The 18,147-nt window shown below is 44.1% G+C and overlaps 1 protein-coding gene across 1 annotated transcript in view; it reads right to left on the bottom strand.

The window, feature by feature from the left end:
• The window catches only part of MTHFD1L (methylenetetrahydrofolate dehydrogenase (NADP+ dependent) 1 like), a 158,598-nt gene that overhangs the window by 138,746 nt on the left and 1,705 nt on the right, over positions 1–18,147 (bottom strand). Inside the window, exons 2-7 of the mRNA XM_053914293.2 lie at positions 13,970–14,054; positions 12,480–12,530; positions 12,336–12,389; positions 10,926–11,050; positions 10,184–10,284; positions 9,065–9,201 (exon numbers count right to left, since the gene is read on the bottom strand). Of these exons, the coding sequence (XP_053770268.1) occupies positions 9,065–9,201; positions 10,184–10,284; positions 10,926–11,050; positions 12,336–12,389; positions 12,480–12,530; positions 13,970–14,054 (553 nt within the window). The remainder of the gene's footprint in view (positions 1–9,064; positions 9,202–10,183; positions 10,285–10,925; positions 11,051–12,335; positions 12,390–12,479; positions 12,531–13,969; positions 14,055–18,147) is intronic.

Raw genomic sequence — 18,147 nt, 5'->3', positions numbered from 1 at the left:
AAATGAAGAACAGTACTTCAAAAAAATCAACAACAGGTTCTTTCTCCAGCTAAGACAGGGTTCTACAATTACAATTACTCAAGAGAATAAGAGAGATCCAGGCTTCTATAGTGAACACACTCATCCACCTGCCAACTCTTGAGTGCCACCTGTAGCAGACACTGAGGCCACCAGGATTTAAACATAAAGTCCCCGCCTACGGACTTTTATTTTTAAATCCTGGCTGCTTCCAGGTGGAGGCGCAAAGGGCAAACCTCTGGGATAGGAAAGAAATGCTTAAACACTCAGTTGCTACTTATCTTACCCACACACAGTCTGGAAGGTACGTTTAACTCGTATTTAACATCTGGACCAACATGGCATTATTTATTTGTCAGTCCCCGTGTGTTGCCGGGCAGCTGTCACACACAGAAAGTACAGGGGCGGCTCCCGAGGAAGGAAGTGGCTCCTCACTTGGTTTGTGTGAGCCCAGTTTGTGGCTTTTAAGACAAGATTATGTTCCACAGACACTCTTCCCAGTGCTTTGCAGTGACAGAGTGTCCCTGGAATCTCATGTGGCATGAAGCTTCCTTGACGATCTCATGGCAAAGTCCTAAGAAGAGTTGGGTGTTTTTCTTCTTTTTTTCAATAAAATGTCACTTTTTTTTCAGTAAGTGCCAAATCTCCAAATGTGCTGACAAGTAGCTGTCAGACGGGGGGCTCTTGTCTTTGGTTGCCCTCACACCACAGGCAGGTTCTCAGAAGCTGACCCTGGAAGCTGACCCCCGAGCCGCCCGGTGAGAGGGCAAGCCCAACACTGAGATGCAAAAGAGGAGGTGGCTGGGCCTGGAGCTAAGGACGGTCAGCGAGGAGGGGAACACAGGCTGGGATCCGTCAACATCCAGGTGTAGTTAAAACCAGCAGCTTGGGTAAGGGCTCTGAGGGAAGCAGGGAGAATGGGAAGGAAAAGGGTTAAAGTACACCCTGGGGAGGGCTCCTCTTACAGGGTAAGTGAAGAGGAACAGGTGGTGGGGTTCTGGTGTGGACCGGGAGGAGAGGTGTACGTGTGGCTGAGAGTTGGGATGATGCCCAATGGCCAAGCAAACTAAAAGCAAAAAAAAAAATCCATTTCTGGCAACTAGGAATTCATCAGTGGCTTTAGCACAGAAAAGCGTATCTATCGACAGCCATGCCTGGTCAACGCTTGCTGTTTGGCCGTATGCTGTTCCCTGCATACAGAGATTTCCCTTGGGCAGAGTCTTCACGAGCAGAGTCCCTGCTTACACATAAATTATTCTAACTCAGAAAGTCTAATTTTTTATTTGTGTTAACGGAACATAGGATTATTGCTTGGTACCGATGGATTGACATCCACGTTTTCCTGAAATATTAAGCACACTATCAAATAGAAATGATAAAATAGCTGTGTAAATACCCCAAAATAAGAATGTCAAACCATTTTCATTCAGATGTTGTAATACTTTGGCAAGATAGGAGAACAATTTCAGCAAAAGGACATTCCCCCAGTGCATGCGCACCGAGTGATCTCATCTGGGGGGAATTTTCCTTTCAGGAATTGGGCATGTTTCTGTTTTCCACTCGGCTCGGGGATCAGTAGAACAGATTATTGGCCTTTAAAATTAAGAACTACCTTATGGTTATTTCGTAAATCAGAATGACTACAAGCCGAGTGAACAAGAACGGATTCTGATTGTAGCACTGATCTACCCACAATTCCCCTAAGGCTAATAAATGACCTTTCTCTAAAGGTCCCTAAGTTCACCTCTTACACCATCATTCGATGTATTTCCTGTGCAGTGTATAAGAACAGAATGTCAAAGATACTCAGTTGTGTCCAAAACAACAGAAAAGATAGTTAATTCCTCTTCAAGTGACCTTGACACTCACAAATACCAGGAGTTGAGAAAAATGCAACCTCAAATCCAGTAATGGATATGCTTTGAATGATTTGTCAAAAATAATTCCCTTCCTCACACCCTAGGAAACAAATAAAATTAAAAAGCAGGGCTGAGAGAGACATAGAAAGACTGTGTGTGTGTGTGTGTGTGCACATTGGGAGGGAACCTAACGTGACAAAGACTCAGAACCACGCAGCACAAAAATGAGGAAGCGCCCACACGACCATTCCCGGAGCAGCAGTAAGCAAGACCCTCGTCACAGAGGCAGGACAGCCCCCACGATTTATCTTTATTCTGCTAACCACGTGCTTTCACATCTATGGCATGTTCAAATGAATGCAAACTGCAGTGGCCGTGGGAAGTGAGCTCTGCGTTTCCCGGCACATTTACGCTCCCCAGTTCCGAACCTCGGATGGCACATCGAGAGTTCTGCATCCTACTGCCTTTGAGGAACTCTCGGGGCCTCGGTTGTCCCCGCCAAAAAGTGAGGATGCTCCACATGACAGGAAGGACTGAGGTGCAGTGGGAAGAGCACTCTGGGTGGAGTCACAGGGTCTCAGTTCCAGTCCAGGCTCTGCTCCTCCTCACTGATGATCGGGGTCAAGGCCCCCTGCCTAACATCTGGTTTTCAAATATTAAGGCAACAGTACGTGACAAGTCCTTGAAAACTAAACCTTTATACAAATGTAAGGTGCACTGTTGTTACAGATTATGTTTAAGACCTTCTGACTACAGTATTCTAATTCTATACCCTTAAAAAGCAGGAACACTGGAGAAGGGGTGGAAAGTGAGGTCAGGCTCTGCTGGTGGAAGAGACAGGGGGATGGGGGATGCTATGTAGGAGGCTGGGATGATGTAACTGGCTGTCCTCTGAGGACACAGCCTGGAGCTCTTGTCCTTCTGTGCGATGTCCACCTTAAACCATCTAAGACCACCAGGCCTGGGACTTTACATGGCCCGCTCATGATCACACAACCAATCGTTTTAATAGATTCCCTCACAAATCCTTTTCTCGACATTGCTAAATATAACCGGCCTGATTTGGGGGCTTTTATAAAGGCTCTATTCACCGCCTTTGGTGGTGTTAGTAAGGAAGGCCCTGACCGGGCAGGAGCAACAGGGAAAAGAACGGGAGCCCACACCCCAAGGCACCAGCAGTCCTTGAATATCCAAAAATCTGTCAAAGAAGGCACAGGGCCTCCATTACTCAGTCACCTGATCACACATCCCTGAGGAACCTTGGCACTGACTTGGCACAAGATCTGTGGTGTCCTGGGGTCAGGGGCTCACCAGCCCCCCAAACAACGAGACCACCCTGCATGTCTGCACCTCTGACGAGGGAGCCCCCGCCCTGCCCTCAGCAAGGTGGACACTTTCCCTCTGAGGAGGGCGCCTGGAGGGTGGTGACAAGCCCCAGCCTCCGGGAGGGAACGGCACTCAGTTTAGTTCAGCTTCCTTCTCTTCAAAGGGTGTCTGTGGGGTTATTCACTGTTGGCCTAAAACAACAGTGAACTCAACGTGGGTCTAACGTCTTGGGCCTTGGTCTCACTGATGTTCCCCATCCAAGCTCTCAGGTATTTTAGGGCTTTAAGATTAGTGATTAGACTTTATGGGATGATCTGGAATAAGAGCTGACGTGGGACAGTGACTAAAAACACAGACTACAGTGCCTCGTCCAACATTTTAAAATTGTAGATATTTGGAGTCCCCTTACTTCTCTGAGCCTCAGTTTGGGGAGAGTGAGGGTCCTGCCTGATAGGACGACTGTGTGGAATCAGTGAGAAAGCACAAGTAAAGGATGATGCCTGCTTCACAGTAACCACTAACTTGAGTGATGGTAGCCACCATTATTGACTGCAGTTACACGGTGTTGCTGGTTTACGTGTAGCCTCTCCTGTTAAAACAAAAATTATCCTGCTCATCAGAAGCCTTCAAGACCAGAAGACAGTGGGATGACATGTATTTATAGTGCTGCAGGGGGAAAAAATCTGTCAATTGAGAATGCTACATCCAGCAAAAGTGTAGCTCAAAAATAAGAGAAAGAAATGAATTGATTTGCTCATTCATAAAAGCTGAGGGAGTGCAGTATTACTAGACCTGCCCTACAAGAAATGTGAGAAGAATTCCTTCCGGTTGAAAAGAAAGGACACTAGCCAGTAACTCCAAGCTGTAGGAAGAAACAAAGATCTCCAGAAAAGCCAGTATTATATAGTATTTTTGGTGTATAACTACACTTTTTATTTCCTACAAGATCTAAAAGTCAAATGCATTAAAAAATATAAATTAAAAAAAAGATTTATCATGTAACTTACTAGTCCAGTTTAAAAGGTAGGGTTCCCCCCTCCAATCTTGGAAAAGTGATTATTCTTTTTTTAAGATTTCACATGTATAATACAAATATGTTTAGAATTTTCCAAATCACTTTAAAAGCCTTTTATAATAAGCCATGCTATGCTCTGCATTTAAACTGGGAATGGCTTTGTGATACTTTAGCTTTGCCAAAAAAAAAGAAAGAAAGAAAGAAAGAAAGAAAAGACACACTTTGATTCTTCAAATGTAAAAGACCTGTAGTTTTTCTTTCTTCTGTTCTAGTTTTGAGGGTCTCTGTGCTCAGGAGGAGAAATGAGATCCTCTGAGAAAAGCAAAATAAAGCAGTTCTCTTATTTCTAGGTTATTTCTCATACATGCAGCTGGGATTGACGTGACTGGTCACAGCTGGAGGCCGCTGGCCACCACGGTCCAGCTGTGTCTAACACAGATGCAGAAGCGGCTCTCCGCTAGGGGAGCAAGCAGGCACTGTGGTGCCTGGCACCCTCTTCCCTGGAGAGGGCACCACTCTGCCCCCTAAGGACGAAATGTGGAACATTCTCTCACCTCAGATTGCTTCTGGCATCAGGGTGAACAACTCATTAGGGTGAGGAAGGAGATATTTCCAAACCTAGGACAATTCTCACTGGAGATGGCTCTGTCCCATCCCCACAGAGGCGTCACTCCACTCCAGGGGCCTGGGAAGCTGAGTGCAGGGGCCAGAGGAAGTAGGTTATTGCTCAGCCCTCTGTAAAAGCTTCACGCCCAGTGCTCTGCTCGCTGACATCTGATGCTCCACAGCATGGAGCTAATTTGGACAAATGCCCAGACATTCTCCCCACCCAAACACATAAATGCCTAACGCATCTCATCTCGAGGCTCAGACACAAAGTAGGAAATTGATGCTTAATTTTCAATGACACACTCATTGGGCATAAGCGCTAAAGCTACCAAATACAGAAATCTTACTGTTTTCCGTAGAACTCTAAAAAGGCAAATCTCAATTCCTCACACTCAGGCTCCACGGATATTTTATGCATAACTGGTATCCAAAGAATATCCTTAGATTTAGGCAGGCTGATAGACAAAGGACCTATTTCTATTTATCTGAGTCGATACAACTGTTCCTCAAAATTGCAGGACCGGGAAGGAATAATTGGTAAACCAGAAATCCCCAGCAGACGTGAGATGAAATAAAGCAACTTCCAAGTAACGGGGATCACGGGAAGGCCGAGGTCCACAGCAGCAGAGCAGAAGGCTCCCCGTTACATTTATTAAAGGCGAGGACCAGAGTAGGAGGGGTCTGGCTGAAGCTGGGTACCCTCTGTCTCCGACACTGTCTTTTGATTTTGCTTTGGTTTAGGTCCTGTGGCTTCCACATACTGTTGGAAACTCACAGACACAGTGACTCTCTCCTTTCCGCCCCCCGTACTGGCCATGAAGTGGAAGCATGTATACCAGGCTCCCAACGAGGGATCCTGGACCCCAATGGGGTTTATCTCCTTACGACGTGACTGACCCACCTGCCTTTCAACCTCGTGATCAATTATAAAACTATATGGTGAAACCTGCCAGGTCTTTCCTGACTCACCATTAACAGCAGCCAAGCGGTTAACACCGTTAACGTGAATATTAATAGTTGCCAAGGACTGTGCTGAGCAACCGTGTGTGTTACTGAATTCTCACAGCAGCCCTAGGAGGCAGGGAGTGTCACGATCCCCACTCTACACACGAGGAGACAAGTTCACAGAAGGTAAGCATTGGCTAAGGTTGAACCCAGAGCTGCTTGTCCCTAAAGCCTATGCCCTATCTACTTCTTTCTGAGGACACTCGGGCCTGACTCCACACCCTCGAAGGCAGCTCCTCCTGGTTGAGCAGGCTGCGATTTCTTCAAGGTCATCCCCAACCTGAAAGGCTGTATGGAGTTTAGGAGGTGGTAGATAGGACTCTAGCGTTACAGTCACCCTGACCCAGAAACCCCTCATGTCCTTGGCTTTGGAACCCCCCAACCAGATGGCCAACAGGGATTCTTGTCTCATGTCAGGTATAAATAAGCATGTAAGAAACACTTTTCAAAGATAATTTCCTTCGACCTAACAGCTACAAGCCTTTGCTTGTCCTTTCCTTTCCCCAACAATCACTGTTAAGACTGAGGAGCTAAATGGACAAGAATCTTAAGATGCACTATTATTCACTGTTGATGAAGTTAGAAGACAGAAACCCAAATTTGTCGTTAAATTTATCCATTCGATGTTTTTCACAGTGATGCTTTTCCAAAGATGTGGCAGGAGTGGACCCAGCCTGGTCCACCTGGGAGTCCCAGGATGCTGCCCTGTGCCTGGGTGCCCTTGTACCTCACCAGCTGCCACCCTTAGCCTGTGGTCTGCAGAGAGCACACTGACCCTCTGAGACAAGGCCCCGCAATGTACACAAATAGGGAAAAGTCAGAGGTCAGGCAGAAGTACGGAGACAGATCGGTGGGAAGGTAAGTGGCTGGTGACGTGCTAAGTACTAGCATGAAAAACGGGAAGATACAGGCTTGACCTCGCAGTGGGATGGGACCTGTCACCAGGAAGCAGGCCAGGTACAGGGGCCAAATACCGGACGCCGAATGCACTTCAAAGACAAGTATGGGGAGCTCTGAACCTTTCTCCCCATATTTTTCATGACAAAGATGAAGCAATAAAAAGAGTGGGAGTTGAAAGGCTCTAAGATTCACGGAGGTGCTGCTACAAATACCAAAGGCTCAGGAAACAAAATGTGTGTGCAACATGAGCTGTTAGAAAGAACCTTCTTAGATTTATGAAAACAGAAATGTTCCCCAATGTCCAGATTCTCTAGAGAGTAAAACTACTTAATTGTTCTCAGAGTTACAATGAGATTTATCCCAGAGAAGTCAGGTGATTTATTTCCATAATAAAAAAGTCCTTTAAAAGATGTCTTTGTTTTTCAAAAATACAGATACAACTAGCAAAAGTATCTGTGACAGCTGTGAAAACACTCAAATCGCCAGTGAAGGCATTTTTCTCCCTTTCCCCACAGCTGTTCAGTTCAGGGCAAGGTTTATTTTCCTCTTCCACTAGCTTCCAAATCAAAAAATCTGGGCTCTACATTACAAAACACTGCCCTTGAATTTTCTTGACTAGGCTGCCACCATGTGGTGACTACAAAAAAAAAAATAACACACTGGTTTGGGTTTAATTCCAAGACCAAACTTCTGAGCTGTTTTAAAACAAGATAGAATCAAATGGACTTGACCGGCCTGCCACTCAGGCACTGGCAGGCTCAGATGAGATGCCAGCCTCCCCCGGGCAGGCCTGAGACTTGCTTGTTTTCATCTCACCCAGCAACACGAGGAATGTATAATTTTAGATTCTGTTCTGCGCTAATTTATTGTACTTAATGCGCTCTTTACTTTGCTTGGTATTTGTGAAATGCATTGGAATGTTTTGTAATTAAAAACTACGAGGCATGAAACTGTATAAAAATAATGACACACCCAGACACCCACCCATCGCCCAGTTTAAGCAAACAGACGTGACCACTACACGCCAAGGGCCCCAAGCCTCCTTTCCAATTACAGCCACATCTCTTTGTCCCTGTAAGTGGTTTCCTGATTTCGTTCATACTTCCCATTCACCTCTTTAGGATTTTACTTTATACCCGAAAACTATCTATTAGATAGTACTGCTTTTAGATCTTGTATGAGTTGCATTCATAAAATTAAACATATCCTTCTTGCTTTTTTTCATTGAATGCTGTTTTAAGAAGTCCTTCCATGTTGACATTTACAGCCCTAGTTTTCTTTCAAAATCGTCTTGTTTTTGTCCGTAGGCTTCCATATAAATTTTAGAATCAATACTTGTCAAATTCTACAAAACAGTACTATGTTGGGATCTTTATTCAAATTTATAGATTAATTTCGGGAGAATTAGTATCATGAAGGTATTGAGTCAAGATTCTTATCCATGCTTTTATTTGGGTCTTCTTAGTGAGCTTCATCAAAATTATATCATTTCATTCAAAATATCAGAAATAACTTTTGTTAAATTTATTTCCAGGTACCTTATTTTCTCAGTGGTATTAGAAACTTTTTTTTTTAAATTAATTTTCTAACTGTGGGTGTACTATTTAGAAATGTAATTAGTTTTTGCTAGTTCATTTTATATCTAAGAACCTGGCTGAACTCTTATTAATTTTATAGCTTTTAATAATAGCTTCTTTTGGGTTTTAATATGAAGATATCATCTAGGATTAAAGACAGTTGGGTGCCTTCCTTCCGATCATTATGAATTTTCTTTCTTTCTTTCTTTCTAGTACAGCTTGTCTAGGAGTTCCCAAATAGTGCTGATCAGGAGTGCTGATAACAGGTACCCCTTGTGCTTCCTGATTTTAAAAGAATGTTTCTAATTTTCACTATTAAATGAGAAATTGGTGCTACCTTTTTACAGACATTTTATCGAATGAAGGAATTCCTTTACATTCTAAAAGCTTTTCTAGAAAAAAACATTAAGGATACTAGATTTTATCAAACAGCTTTTCTTCACCTATTATGGTGAGAATATAGTTTTTAATCTGATGATGTGGTGAGTTACAGCAATAGATTTTCTGCCGTTAAACCTCCTTGTTTATTCCTAACATTGCTAGACTTTCCAAGAATCAACTTTTGGCTTTGTTGCTAATCTATCATATATATTTGCTTTATTTCATTCACCTATGCTCTTATTGTTTCTATCATTTGAGATTTTTCTGCTTCTTCCCCAACTTCTTACATCGAATACTTAGCCTACATACTCCAGCCCTTCCCCTCTTCTCATACAGGCATTTAAGGGCATGTTTATAACGGGTATGATGCTTACCTTGCTCTGAAGCTGAGGAGTTTTCCACTGGGAGCTCATAGTCATGGACCCTTTCCTCTGGAACAGGCATTGCAGGGTGGCTTCCAAGGACCCATGGGCTCCTACTACCAAGATCTTCTTTCCCTCTAGGTTGACACCTGCCCACCAAATGGAAATCAGTATTAAAATCCAAATGTCGGCCCCTTCCCACCGTACAGCTTTCCTGGAAGGAAAAATGACCTTTTAAAACGTGGCCCTGTGAGCGCCAGCCTACGATGACTAAGCCATAACTTATTCTTTCTTTGCGAATGTTATGGTAGAGTGACTAAAGATTCCTCATCCTGATAATCCAAAGGATGGAAAAAATACTGTCTTTGTGAATTATCTCAGATTTGAGCTTAATGGCTAATGTGCTAGGGTGCGTCTTGAAAGTGAATCTCCTAATTGAACTCTGGTATGTATTTTGGAATTTTTGTGTGATTGTTGCTTGTTCAGAAGAGAAGGGGCATTTGCCTCTTTTTTTACTCAAGCTGTACTGGAGAAAAATTTAATTGGTTGAATTTTCATGTACTCAGGAAGTTCTTAAAATATGAAACACCAGCAATAATTTACTTATTAACTTTAATAACCAAGAAAAAGAACTTATTCCTGTTTATGTCACTGACATAAAAATGCAAGATAAAGGGGAAAATGATGGAAATTAAATACTGATTATTCAGAGATATTGCTCACTGATAAATCCCTATCTGGGTTTTTATACCCTAAACTATATCTAACAGCTTCCTCATTTCAGTCTTAAATATAAGTCTTATATAGGTATTGACAGATTTGAGAAGTTAAAACTTGACACATTTTTCATTGTGGTTATTTTGACTGTTTTCAGGAGAGAAATTGAGAATTTGTTTAAATAGGTTATCTTTACTGACTTCTCTTGAAAATTGCAATACAGTTAATCTCATTAGAAAAATCTTCTGTCGCCATTCGTATCTCTCAAAAGATGATATAAATAAAGCTGACACTGAATTATCACACTTCTATGTCTCAATAGGAATCTTGACATTCTAGAAACAAATCCTTAATAAAAAATAAGGTAAATACCAATAAACAGAAAACAGCAGCACTTCTGAAGAAGCATCATACCTGACTTTTCAAGAAGCTCAATGACAGCTCTGGCCACAGGTGACACAAAACATTCATGGGCGTCCCCGCGCACCAGCTTCCCCAGATTCACATCTGTCACTCTGAAACCAAAAAGAAGGCAACGGGCAGTTAACGCCGGCCAAAGCTCACGCTCCCTCCATTTACATGGATTACTCCGGGTAGGTGGATATATTAACTAATTGAAAATAAATGAAAGAGTGGGAGAAATAAAAGCCATTTGCTTCTTGGAGTCGCCCCTCAGGACACGTTGCTGTGGTGCCTGGGACTCCGGACGACCGTGAGTGTTCTGAGTCTGCACCACCAAAGGGCAAGCGTGTTTTCTAAAGTACCGACCCGTTTTCTAAGAATTTAAGAAGCCCCCAAACTCGCAAAAGAGTTAAATGACATTAAATTTTTACATGACATTAAACATTAAAATGTTTAATTACTGACAAAGATGAAAGAGTGGGATAAAAAAATCGCTGTAAAGCCCTGGCTGGTGTGGCTCAGTGGACTGAGTGCTGGCCTGCAAACCAAAGGGTCACCGGTTCGATTCCCAGTCAGGGCACACCTCTGGGTTGTGGGTCAGGTCCCCAGCAGGGGGCGCGAGGGAGAGGCGACCACACATTGATGTTTCCCTCTCCTTCCCCCTCCCTTCCCTTCTCTCTAAAAATAAATACATAATATCTTTTAAAATATCACATTAAAAAAATTCGAGTTGTTTTCTTTTATATTTTCTCACCCATCCACATCTTTTTCTGGCTTCAAGGCATTGAGGACTTTGTTGCTAAACGAGTTCTCCGAGATCTGAAGGGCAAGGCCGTGTACTCTGGTGTCTTCATTAATCTTCAAGATTTCATCTATAATCTAACGAGGAAAAACAAGTAAAATCTGTTTTGCAGAAATAAGATCCAACAAAAGAAGTTTTACATAAAAGACAGACTCATAAAAATGCAACTATTATAGCTTGTTTTTTACTCTTTGTTGAAGACTTGGTGTGAAGCACAATGAAGAAGTCTATTTTCCCTTTTTACCATGTTTATAAAAGCTCAAAAAAAGCCTGGCTTAATTTTGTAGTGACTTCTCAGTCTTTCTTATCACTCTGCTCTCTGCCAGAACAAAAGAGAACAGAACAGAACAAAACCAAAGCTCAACAGTTAGTAAAGTTTAGACGGGCAAAAGACACTTTGCTGTCAACAATCACATTAAGCCAAGCAGCCCGCCAACTTTCAGGGAGGCCAGGAAGCATGGGTCTCCGGCCTTCCGCCTGGCCCGGCCAAGCCTGTGTTTCGCACACAGCGCGTTCAACAAACGCTTACTAATCGTGGTATCCAGGAAGTCGTCACTCGGGCCCTCATATTCTCCGGACCTGAGCGGCACATAGAAAGCATTTCCAAAGGCTTATGACAGATGAACTCTAAGCACAGGTATCGCCTTTTTACTGGAAACACTAAAATAATTCACTACGTATGAAGAAAACTAAAGTACAGTGTGGGAAGCTAACAGAATAGCTAGAGAACGTCTAGGTGTGACTAAGGAATGTTCTGTCCTCTCTATCTCTATTTTATGCCCGGAGAGAAATGATTCATTTCACTTAACAAACTATTTGTTCATAAGTAAGAGAGATATGAATCTTACTAGGAAGTACTGGTTGATCATTTTTGTTTCACTGTCTAGAGGAAATCACTATGGTAAGAGAAGAAAAAGCTATTTAATGTACAAATTTCAGCCCTGGCTGGTGTGGCCCAGTGGACTGAGTTCCGGTCTGCGAACCGAAAGGTCACCGGATTGATTCCTGGTTAGGGCACGTGCCTGGGTTGCGGGCCAAAGGAATGGCCCAGGGGCAAACGGCCTGTCAGGACAGAGCAAAACCAGAGCTGGTCCTGAGACAATTTGTACTAGATGACCCCGCTGCTGCCCTGGAGAAACAACCAAAGTCACTGAGTCAGAGTCTGTGTCTTCAACAGAAACATGCAGTAAGGGACAATTAGGCCAAGAGCATTTGCGCTACAGGGGAAAATGAACTCCTCCCTCTAGGTTCAGCGGCAGGAAAAGGCCTGATCTGGTCCAACTATAACTAAGAGATGCTGACAGGTACACTCGGTCTACAGAGGGAAGCACCGGCAGGGCTCCAGGGCACGGCTGTACTTACCTCGTCCTCACCGCTCTCCGGAGGAAGGCAAATGTGAGTGATGTTCAGGCCAGCCTGAAAAGAGAACGTGAGGTTATTCTGTCGCTGTGAGAGACTGCGCCGTCAAAAAATGAGAATGAATTTTTGAAAAGCAACAATCCTCACCTCCTCAGCCAAATTCTGGTTTACTTCCTGCATCAAGTTATCATCACCTGCCTTAGGAGAGGGGAGGAAGCAGCAGAATGTAACAAGAGAAACATCTTGAAAAGGCACCAAACAAAATTTGGGATTAGAGGTGATCTGATTACAAAGATGATAAGGAAAGTGTCCAGAGAGAAACCTTATCTATCGCTCATAAAAGGGGGCTAATGGCTGGCATTTGTCAACAAATCAGTTTCTCAGGCTTTCTTTTAAATAACAGTCCTCCTAAGGCATATACAGCCACAAACCAGCATCCTTTCTAAACGAGGGCACCAAAGACAGAGCTTGGTCGACTTGCCAGTAGGTGGAAAGCAGAGTCGCAGGAAACTCAGGCTCCAGACCCACTTCACTTCCTACTCTTCCTGCTGGCCTATCTTTGTAGGGGATGTGCAGACAGACCCCGAGGAATACAAGGGACTTAAGCAAAGCACTACAGTCTCAGAAATCACAGCATTAATGGAACTAGACACTGCCATTTTGACATATTTAGTGTATGCCAAAAACGACAGCAGCAGTCCAACTGTTTGCGGGGTTCGTTTACAGGCTTGGCTCACCTCGCTGTTTCCCTGCACCTGTCATCACATGGGTGTGTCAGAGAGGATGGCACACGGTGCCAACTGTAGTTGGACACAAAGGGGCCGCGGGGAAAAGACGCACTTGAAATGTAGAAGTGCTTCTGCCCCGTGATGACTTTTGGCCCTCTGAACTTATGGCAGGCTTTCAAACACTTGGTAGTAAGATTGCCCAACACCTCTTAAAGGTGAGATCATACGGTACTTGTCTTTTACCTACTGGCTTAATGAACAGAATAAACTAACAAACAAAACAGAACCCCAGGCATGGGAACATGGAACAGACTGACAGTGACCAGAGGGGAGAAGGGGGAATAATGGTGGAAAGAAGGGGACGGGACTAGACAAAGAACATGGATGAATGACCTATGGACATGGACAGCAGGGTGGGAACTGACTGTGGCAGCGGGGCTGGGCTGGGCAGAGGAGGGCGGGGGGGGGGGGCGGAATTGTAATAGAATAACAATACAAAAAGATGAAAAAAAAGATTACCCAATACCGTGCGCCTCAGCAACCATTGGGGGAACTGTGCCTCTATCACTTTGAATCCCGTGATAAGCATTCACGAGTGGACCATGATAAACCCTGTGTCATGGAACCTATGTGAGTGCCCGCCTCCTGCCCTCTGGAAGCCACCCACACCGAAGAGGAAGACCCACGGGAGACATGCTCAGGTGGAGCAGTACCTAACCTGGAGCCCTGTGGAAGCAAAAGACCAAAGAAAGGGAAAAGGAAAGCAGTTTCAGCTAAGCCCTTTCTTCCTTCCATTAAGCCCGAATGGCACTTCTGTGACAAGAAATGCAGCTGGTCTTTTGTACACAATTATCTTCTAAATTGAAAGGCATCCTAAAATTGCAGGGCAGAGCCACATTCTCAGCTTACCTGAATAATAGTAAGAACCGGCTTAAAGGCGGGGTTTTTTTCTTGTAATAAACGCAGAACTTCTTTAGAATTCTGAATGACTTCTCTACATTGAGAAAGAACAACAACATAGCGCGTCTTGGTTAGTGACCAGACAGGATGGATACAGCACGTCTCCTCAGCGTCCGTTACTGTAAGTGACAGTAACTGGACCACACGAGGACATGCTTCAAGTGTGGGAAGTGTGGAGGGAAGGGCAGGAGAGCAATGAAATCGTGAAATGCTAACAACGCAAGACAATCTAATTTTAAAAATAAGCAGAGGTAAGCAAACTAGATGTTAACAGTGATTTTCTAGGGCTGAATTTTTCTCTTGTATTTTCCAAGTTTACCGTAATGAAAGGTTTGGTTTTTTTTCAGAATAATTCCCTTCCTCCACCACAGTCCCTTCACCATCCAGAAAATGAGTTTGGGTGTGTGGTGGGAGCGGATGCTGGTGGAGGGCCGGTAGTGAAGACAGGGGGTGGGGGAGGGGCTTGCTATTGCTATTGGAGATGCTGTGGGTCAGGGCAAATCCAAGTCCCAGAGTTTAAAGAAGGAATGGGAAGGGAGCTGAGGGAAGGGACTGGAAAGGCAATGCTGCAGAAACACAGGAGATACACCAGAATTGGATACTCTTAGGTCTCTTAGGGAGAGAGTGTCTCATTCCTCTGGGCCCTGCACAGTGCATTTGGACCTCCTGAAAGTTCCAGTGGGGGCCACCTGCAACTTAGCACCACTGGGGTGTCAGCCCTGGGCAGGGCAGAACTTGGTAAGGTGGTGCAAGTCTCTTTCTGCAGCCTTCTGGAACGAGCAATTTCAGAGACTGCCTTGATCACCATGCCTTCGAAATGTGAAATGTTTCTTACTTGCGTAAGAAGTTGGCTTTTCCTCACCAACACCCCCCTGCCCCGACAATAACAGACAAAAGGCTCAGCCAAGGCAGTGCCCACGCTTAGGTGTTTAACCATCTTTAAATTGTGTTTTCTGTCTCTGACATGGTCTTGCACACACATAACAACTTTCAAAAAAAAAAAAAAAGCAAGGTGAAATTCCAGCCAAGTATCACGAGAAACAAACCGCCAAGGGCAAAGAGACATGACTCAGCTCCTCCAAGTTTTCAGAGAGGAGGCTGAAGTGAGTAACTGGAAGGTCCTGCCCTTGAGTAGGCAGACTAGGAGAGGGATGCTCAGAAAATGTTTAAGAACTTCGAAACTCAACTAGGATGAGTCTTTCTACGTCACTTTGGCTAGAAGCAACAGAATAGGTAGGCATGACCTGTGAAGCTTTTTGTTTTTGTTTTTAAGCACTTGGGATAAACCAACCTAATTTCCAGTGAAATAACTATGTTATCATGTTGAATAACCAAGACTGTATGTGAAAATCTACAAATCGCCTTATAAATGAGCACCGAAGTCTCCTGTCCATCATGCGTGACTGAGGGCCACGTGCTGCGCTGTGTCCCTGCCTCCGTGACTGCTAATCCGGGCCAAGATGGGTCCTCACTCCTGCTTAGTTCTAGAAGGCTCTGTAAAGCTGGGAGCCGTCTGCAATGTGGGTTAGCTGGGCACAAGGCTGCCAGAATAACAGCCACACTCCTCAGCCTCCCTTGCAGCCACCTGTGGCCATGCCAAAGAGCCTGGGAGGCGGTAGCTGATAAATGTTGTTAAAAAGTACCAATTTAAGTACATCCCCGAATGCTGAGCCTATTTATGAATAATATCCTATATTGCAACCTTTTCAAAGGAAAAAGAGGAACCTGAGAATAAATATAGTAAAGATTTCCCCAACAGCCTCTTCCAAAACAGCCATCAGTATTCCAAGATAGAGTGCGGGTTGGGAGCATCATGGAGCATTAAATACATGACTGCACTGGCAACGAGTGGATACATTTTACAGAACAGTAACAGCAGTAATGATAAAGCTGCTAATGATGGCTACATTACTGGGTGCTTCCTATGAATACTTGCATACACTTTCTTATTTTTTTAATAACATAGTTCTGAGGTTTAGCTCCACAGCATACCCAGCTAGAGAGCACTTTCCCAGTGGGGGTTGAGGTGGTAGCGGGAGAAACTCCCAGCCTCACAGGAGGGTTCACTGGAGAGACCCACAGGGGCCTAGAGTGAGCACAAACCCACCCACCTGGGAATCAGCACAGAAGGGCCCAATTTGCTTGTGGGTAGCAGAGTAAGTGACTGAAAACCAGCTGAGAGCTGAACAACTGGCACTGTTCCCTCTCGGATCCCCTCCTCCACAGACAGTGCCACAACGCAGCCACCTGGGTTGCCCCGCCCCGATGAACACCTAAGGCTCTGCCCCTTACTAGTAACAGGCAAGCAGAGACAAAAACAATATGGCCCTAATGAAAGAACAGATCAAAGCTTCATAAAAATACAACTAAACGATAAAGAGATAGCCAGATGCACAGTTCAAAACACTGGTAATCAGGATGCTCATAAAATGGTTGAGTATGGTCGCAAAATAGAGGAAAAAATGAAGGCTATGCTAAGTGAAATAAAGGAAAATGCACAGGGGACCAACAGTGACGGGAAGGAAACCGGGACTCAAATCAACAGTGTGGACCAGAAGGAAGAAAGAAACATTCAACCAGAACAGAATGAAGAAACAAGAATTCAAAAAAATGAGGAGAGGCTTAGGAACCTCCAGGACATCTTCAAATGTTCCAACATCTGAATCATAGGGGTGCCAGAAGGAGAAGAGGAAGAGCAAGAAATGGAAAACTTATTTGAAAACATAATGAAGAACTTTCCCAGTCTGGCAAAGGAACTAGACTTTCAGGAAGTCCAGGAAGCTCAGAGAGTCCCAAAGGAGTTGGACCCAAGGAGGAACACACCAAGGTACATCATAATTACATCAGCCAAGATTAAAGATAAGGAGAGAATTTTAAAAGCAGCAAGAGAAAAGGAGAGAGTTACCTACAAAGGAGTTCCCATAAGACTATCAGCTGATTTCTCCAAAGAGACCTTACAGGCAAAAAGGGGCTGGAAAGAAGTATTCCAAGTCATGAAAGGCAAGGACCTACATCCAAAATTACTCTGTCCAGCAAAGCTATCATTTAGAATGGAACGGCAGATAAAGTGGTTCCCAGATAAGGTCAAGTTAAAGGAGTTCATCATCACCAAGCCCCTATTATATGAAATGTTAAAGGGATTTATTTAAGAAAAAGAAGATCAAAAATATGAACAGTAAAATGACAAGAAACTCACAGCTATTAACCGAACCTAAAACAAAAACAAAAACAAACTGAGCAAACAACTAGAACAGGAACAGAACCACAGAAATGGAGATCACATGGAGGGTTATCAACAGGGGAGTGGGAGGGGGAGAGAGGACAGAAAGGCACAGAGTATGGGCAGCATAAATGGTAGGTAGAAGATAGACAGGGGGAGGGTAAGAATAGTATAGGAAATGTAGAAGCCAAAGAGCTCATATGTATGACCCATGGACATGAACTAAAAGGGGTGAATGTGGGTAGGAGGGGGTGTGCAGGGTGGAGGGGAATAAAGGGGGGAAAATAGGACAACTGTAATAGCATAATCAATAAAATATATTTAAGAATGGCTTTTAAAAATATCAGAATAATAATATTTGGGGGCATATGAATATTATGTAAAATTCAAACATTAGTATCCACAAATAAAACTTTAAATTTCACCAATAAAACATGGCAAAGATGTGTTCTTTTCTCATAAGAACATACCTACATTAATATCTTCTACTTTCCTCCTGGACCGCAGATTCTAAAACATTTGCTACCTACGGTTGGCAAACCCTGGCTTAGAATGCTGTAGAGATAAATAAAAACAATAGCCAACATCTGTTGAGGCCTGAGTAAGTGAGGACTCCTGGACTGTGCATTTTGTTCCTGTTCTCCTTTGTAACCCAGGTCTCCCATTGTAGTGAGGGATGGGAGGCGGGCCAGTGCAGCGCGGCGGGATCCTCACCCAGGCCCCCTACTGGCCGTTCTGTGTCAGTCATGGCTTTCAATGAAAGGAACCGTGGATAAAACCCACAAGTGACCCCAAGTTTAGAGTCATTCACCCACCAGGCATGCCATGAGTGCCTCCCTTATACCAGGCACTCTCCAGGAGTAAGGATCTAGCAAGTGGAAGACAGACAAGGCCCCTAACCCCACAG

This window comes from Desmodus rotundus, chromosome 11 (assembly GCF_022682495.2).
Source record: "Desmodus rotundus isolate HL8 chromosome 11, HLdesRot8A.1, whole genome shotgun sequence".
Taxonomy (NCBI): domain Eukaryota; kingdom Metazoa; phylum Chordata; class Mammalia; order Chiroptera; family Phyllostomidae; genus Desmodus; species Desmodus rotundus.
Note: the sequence above shows the minus strand (reverse complement) of the source record. Positions and strands in the feature narration are given on the sequence as shown.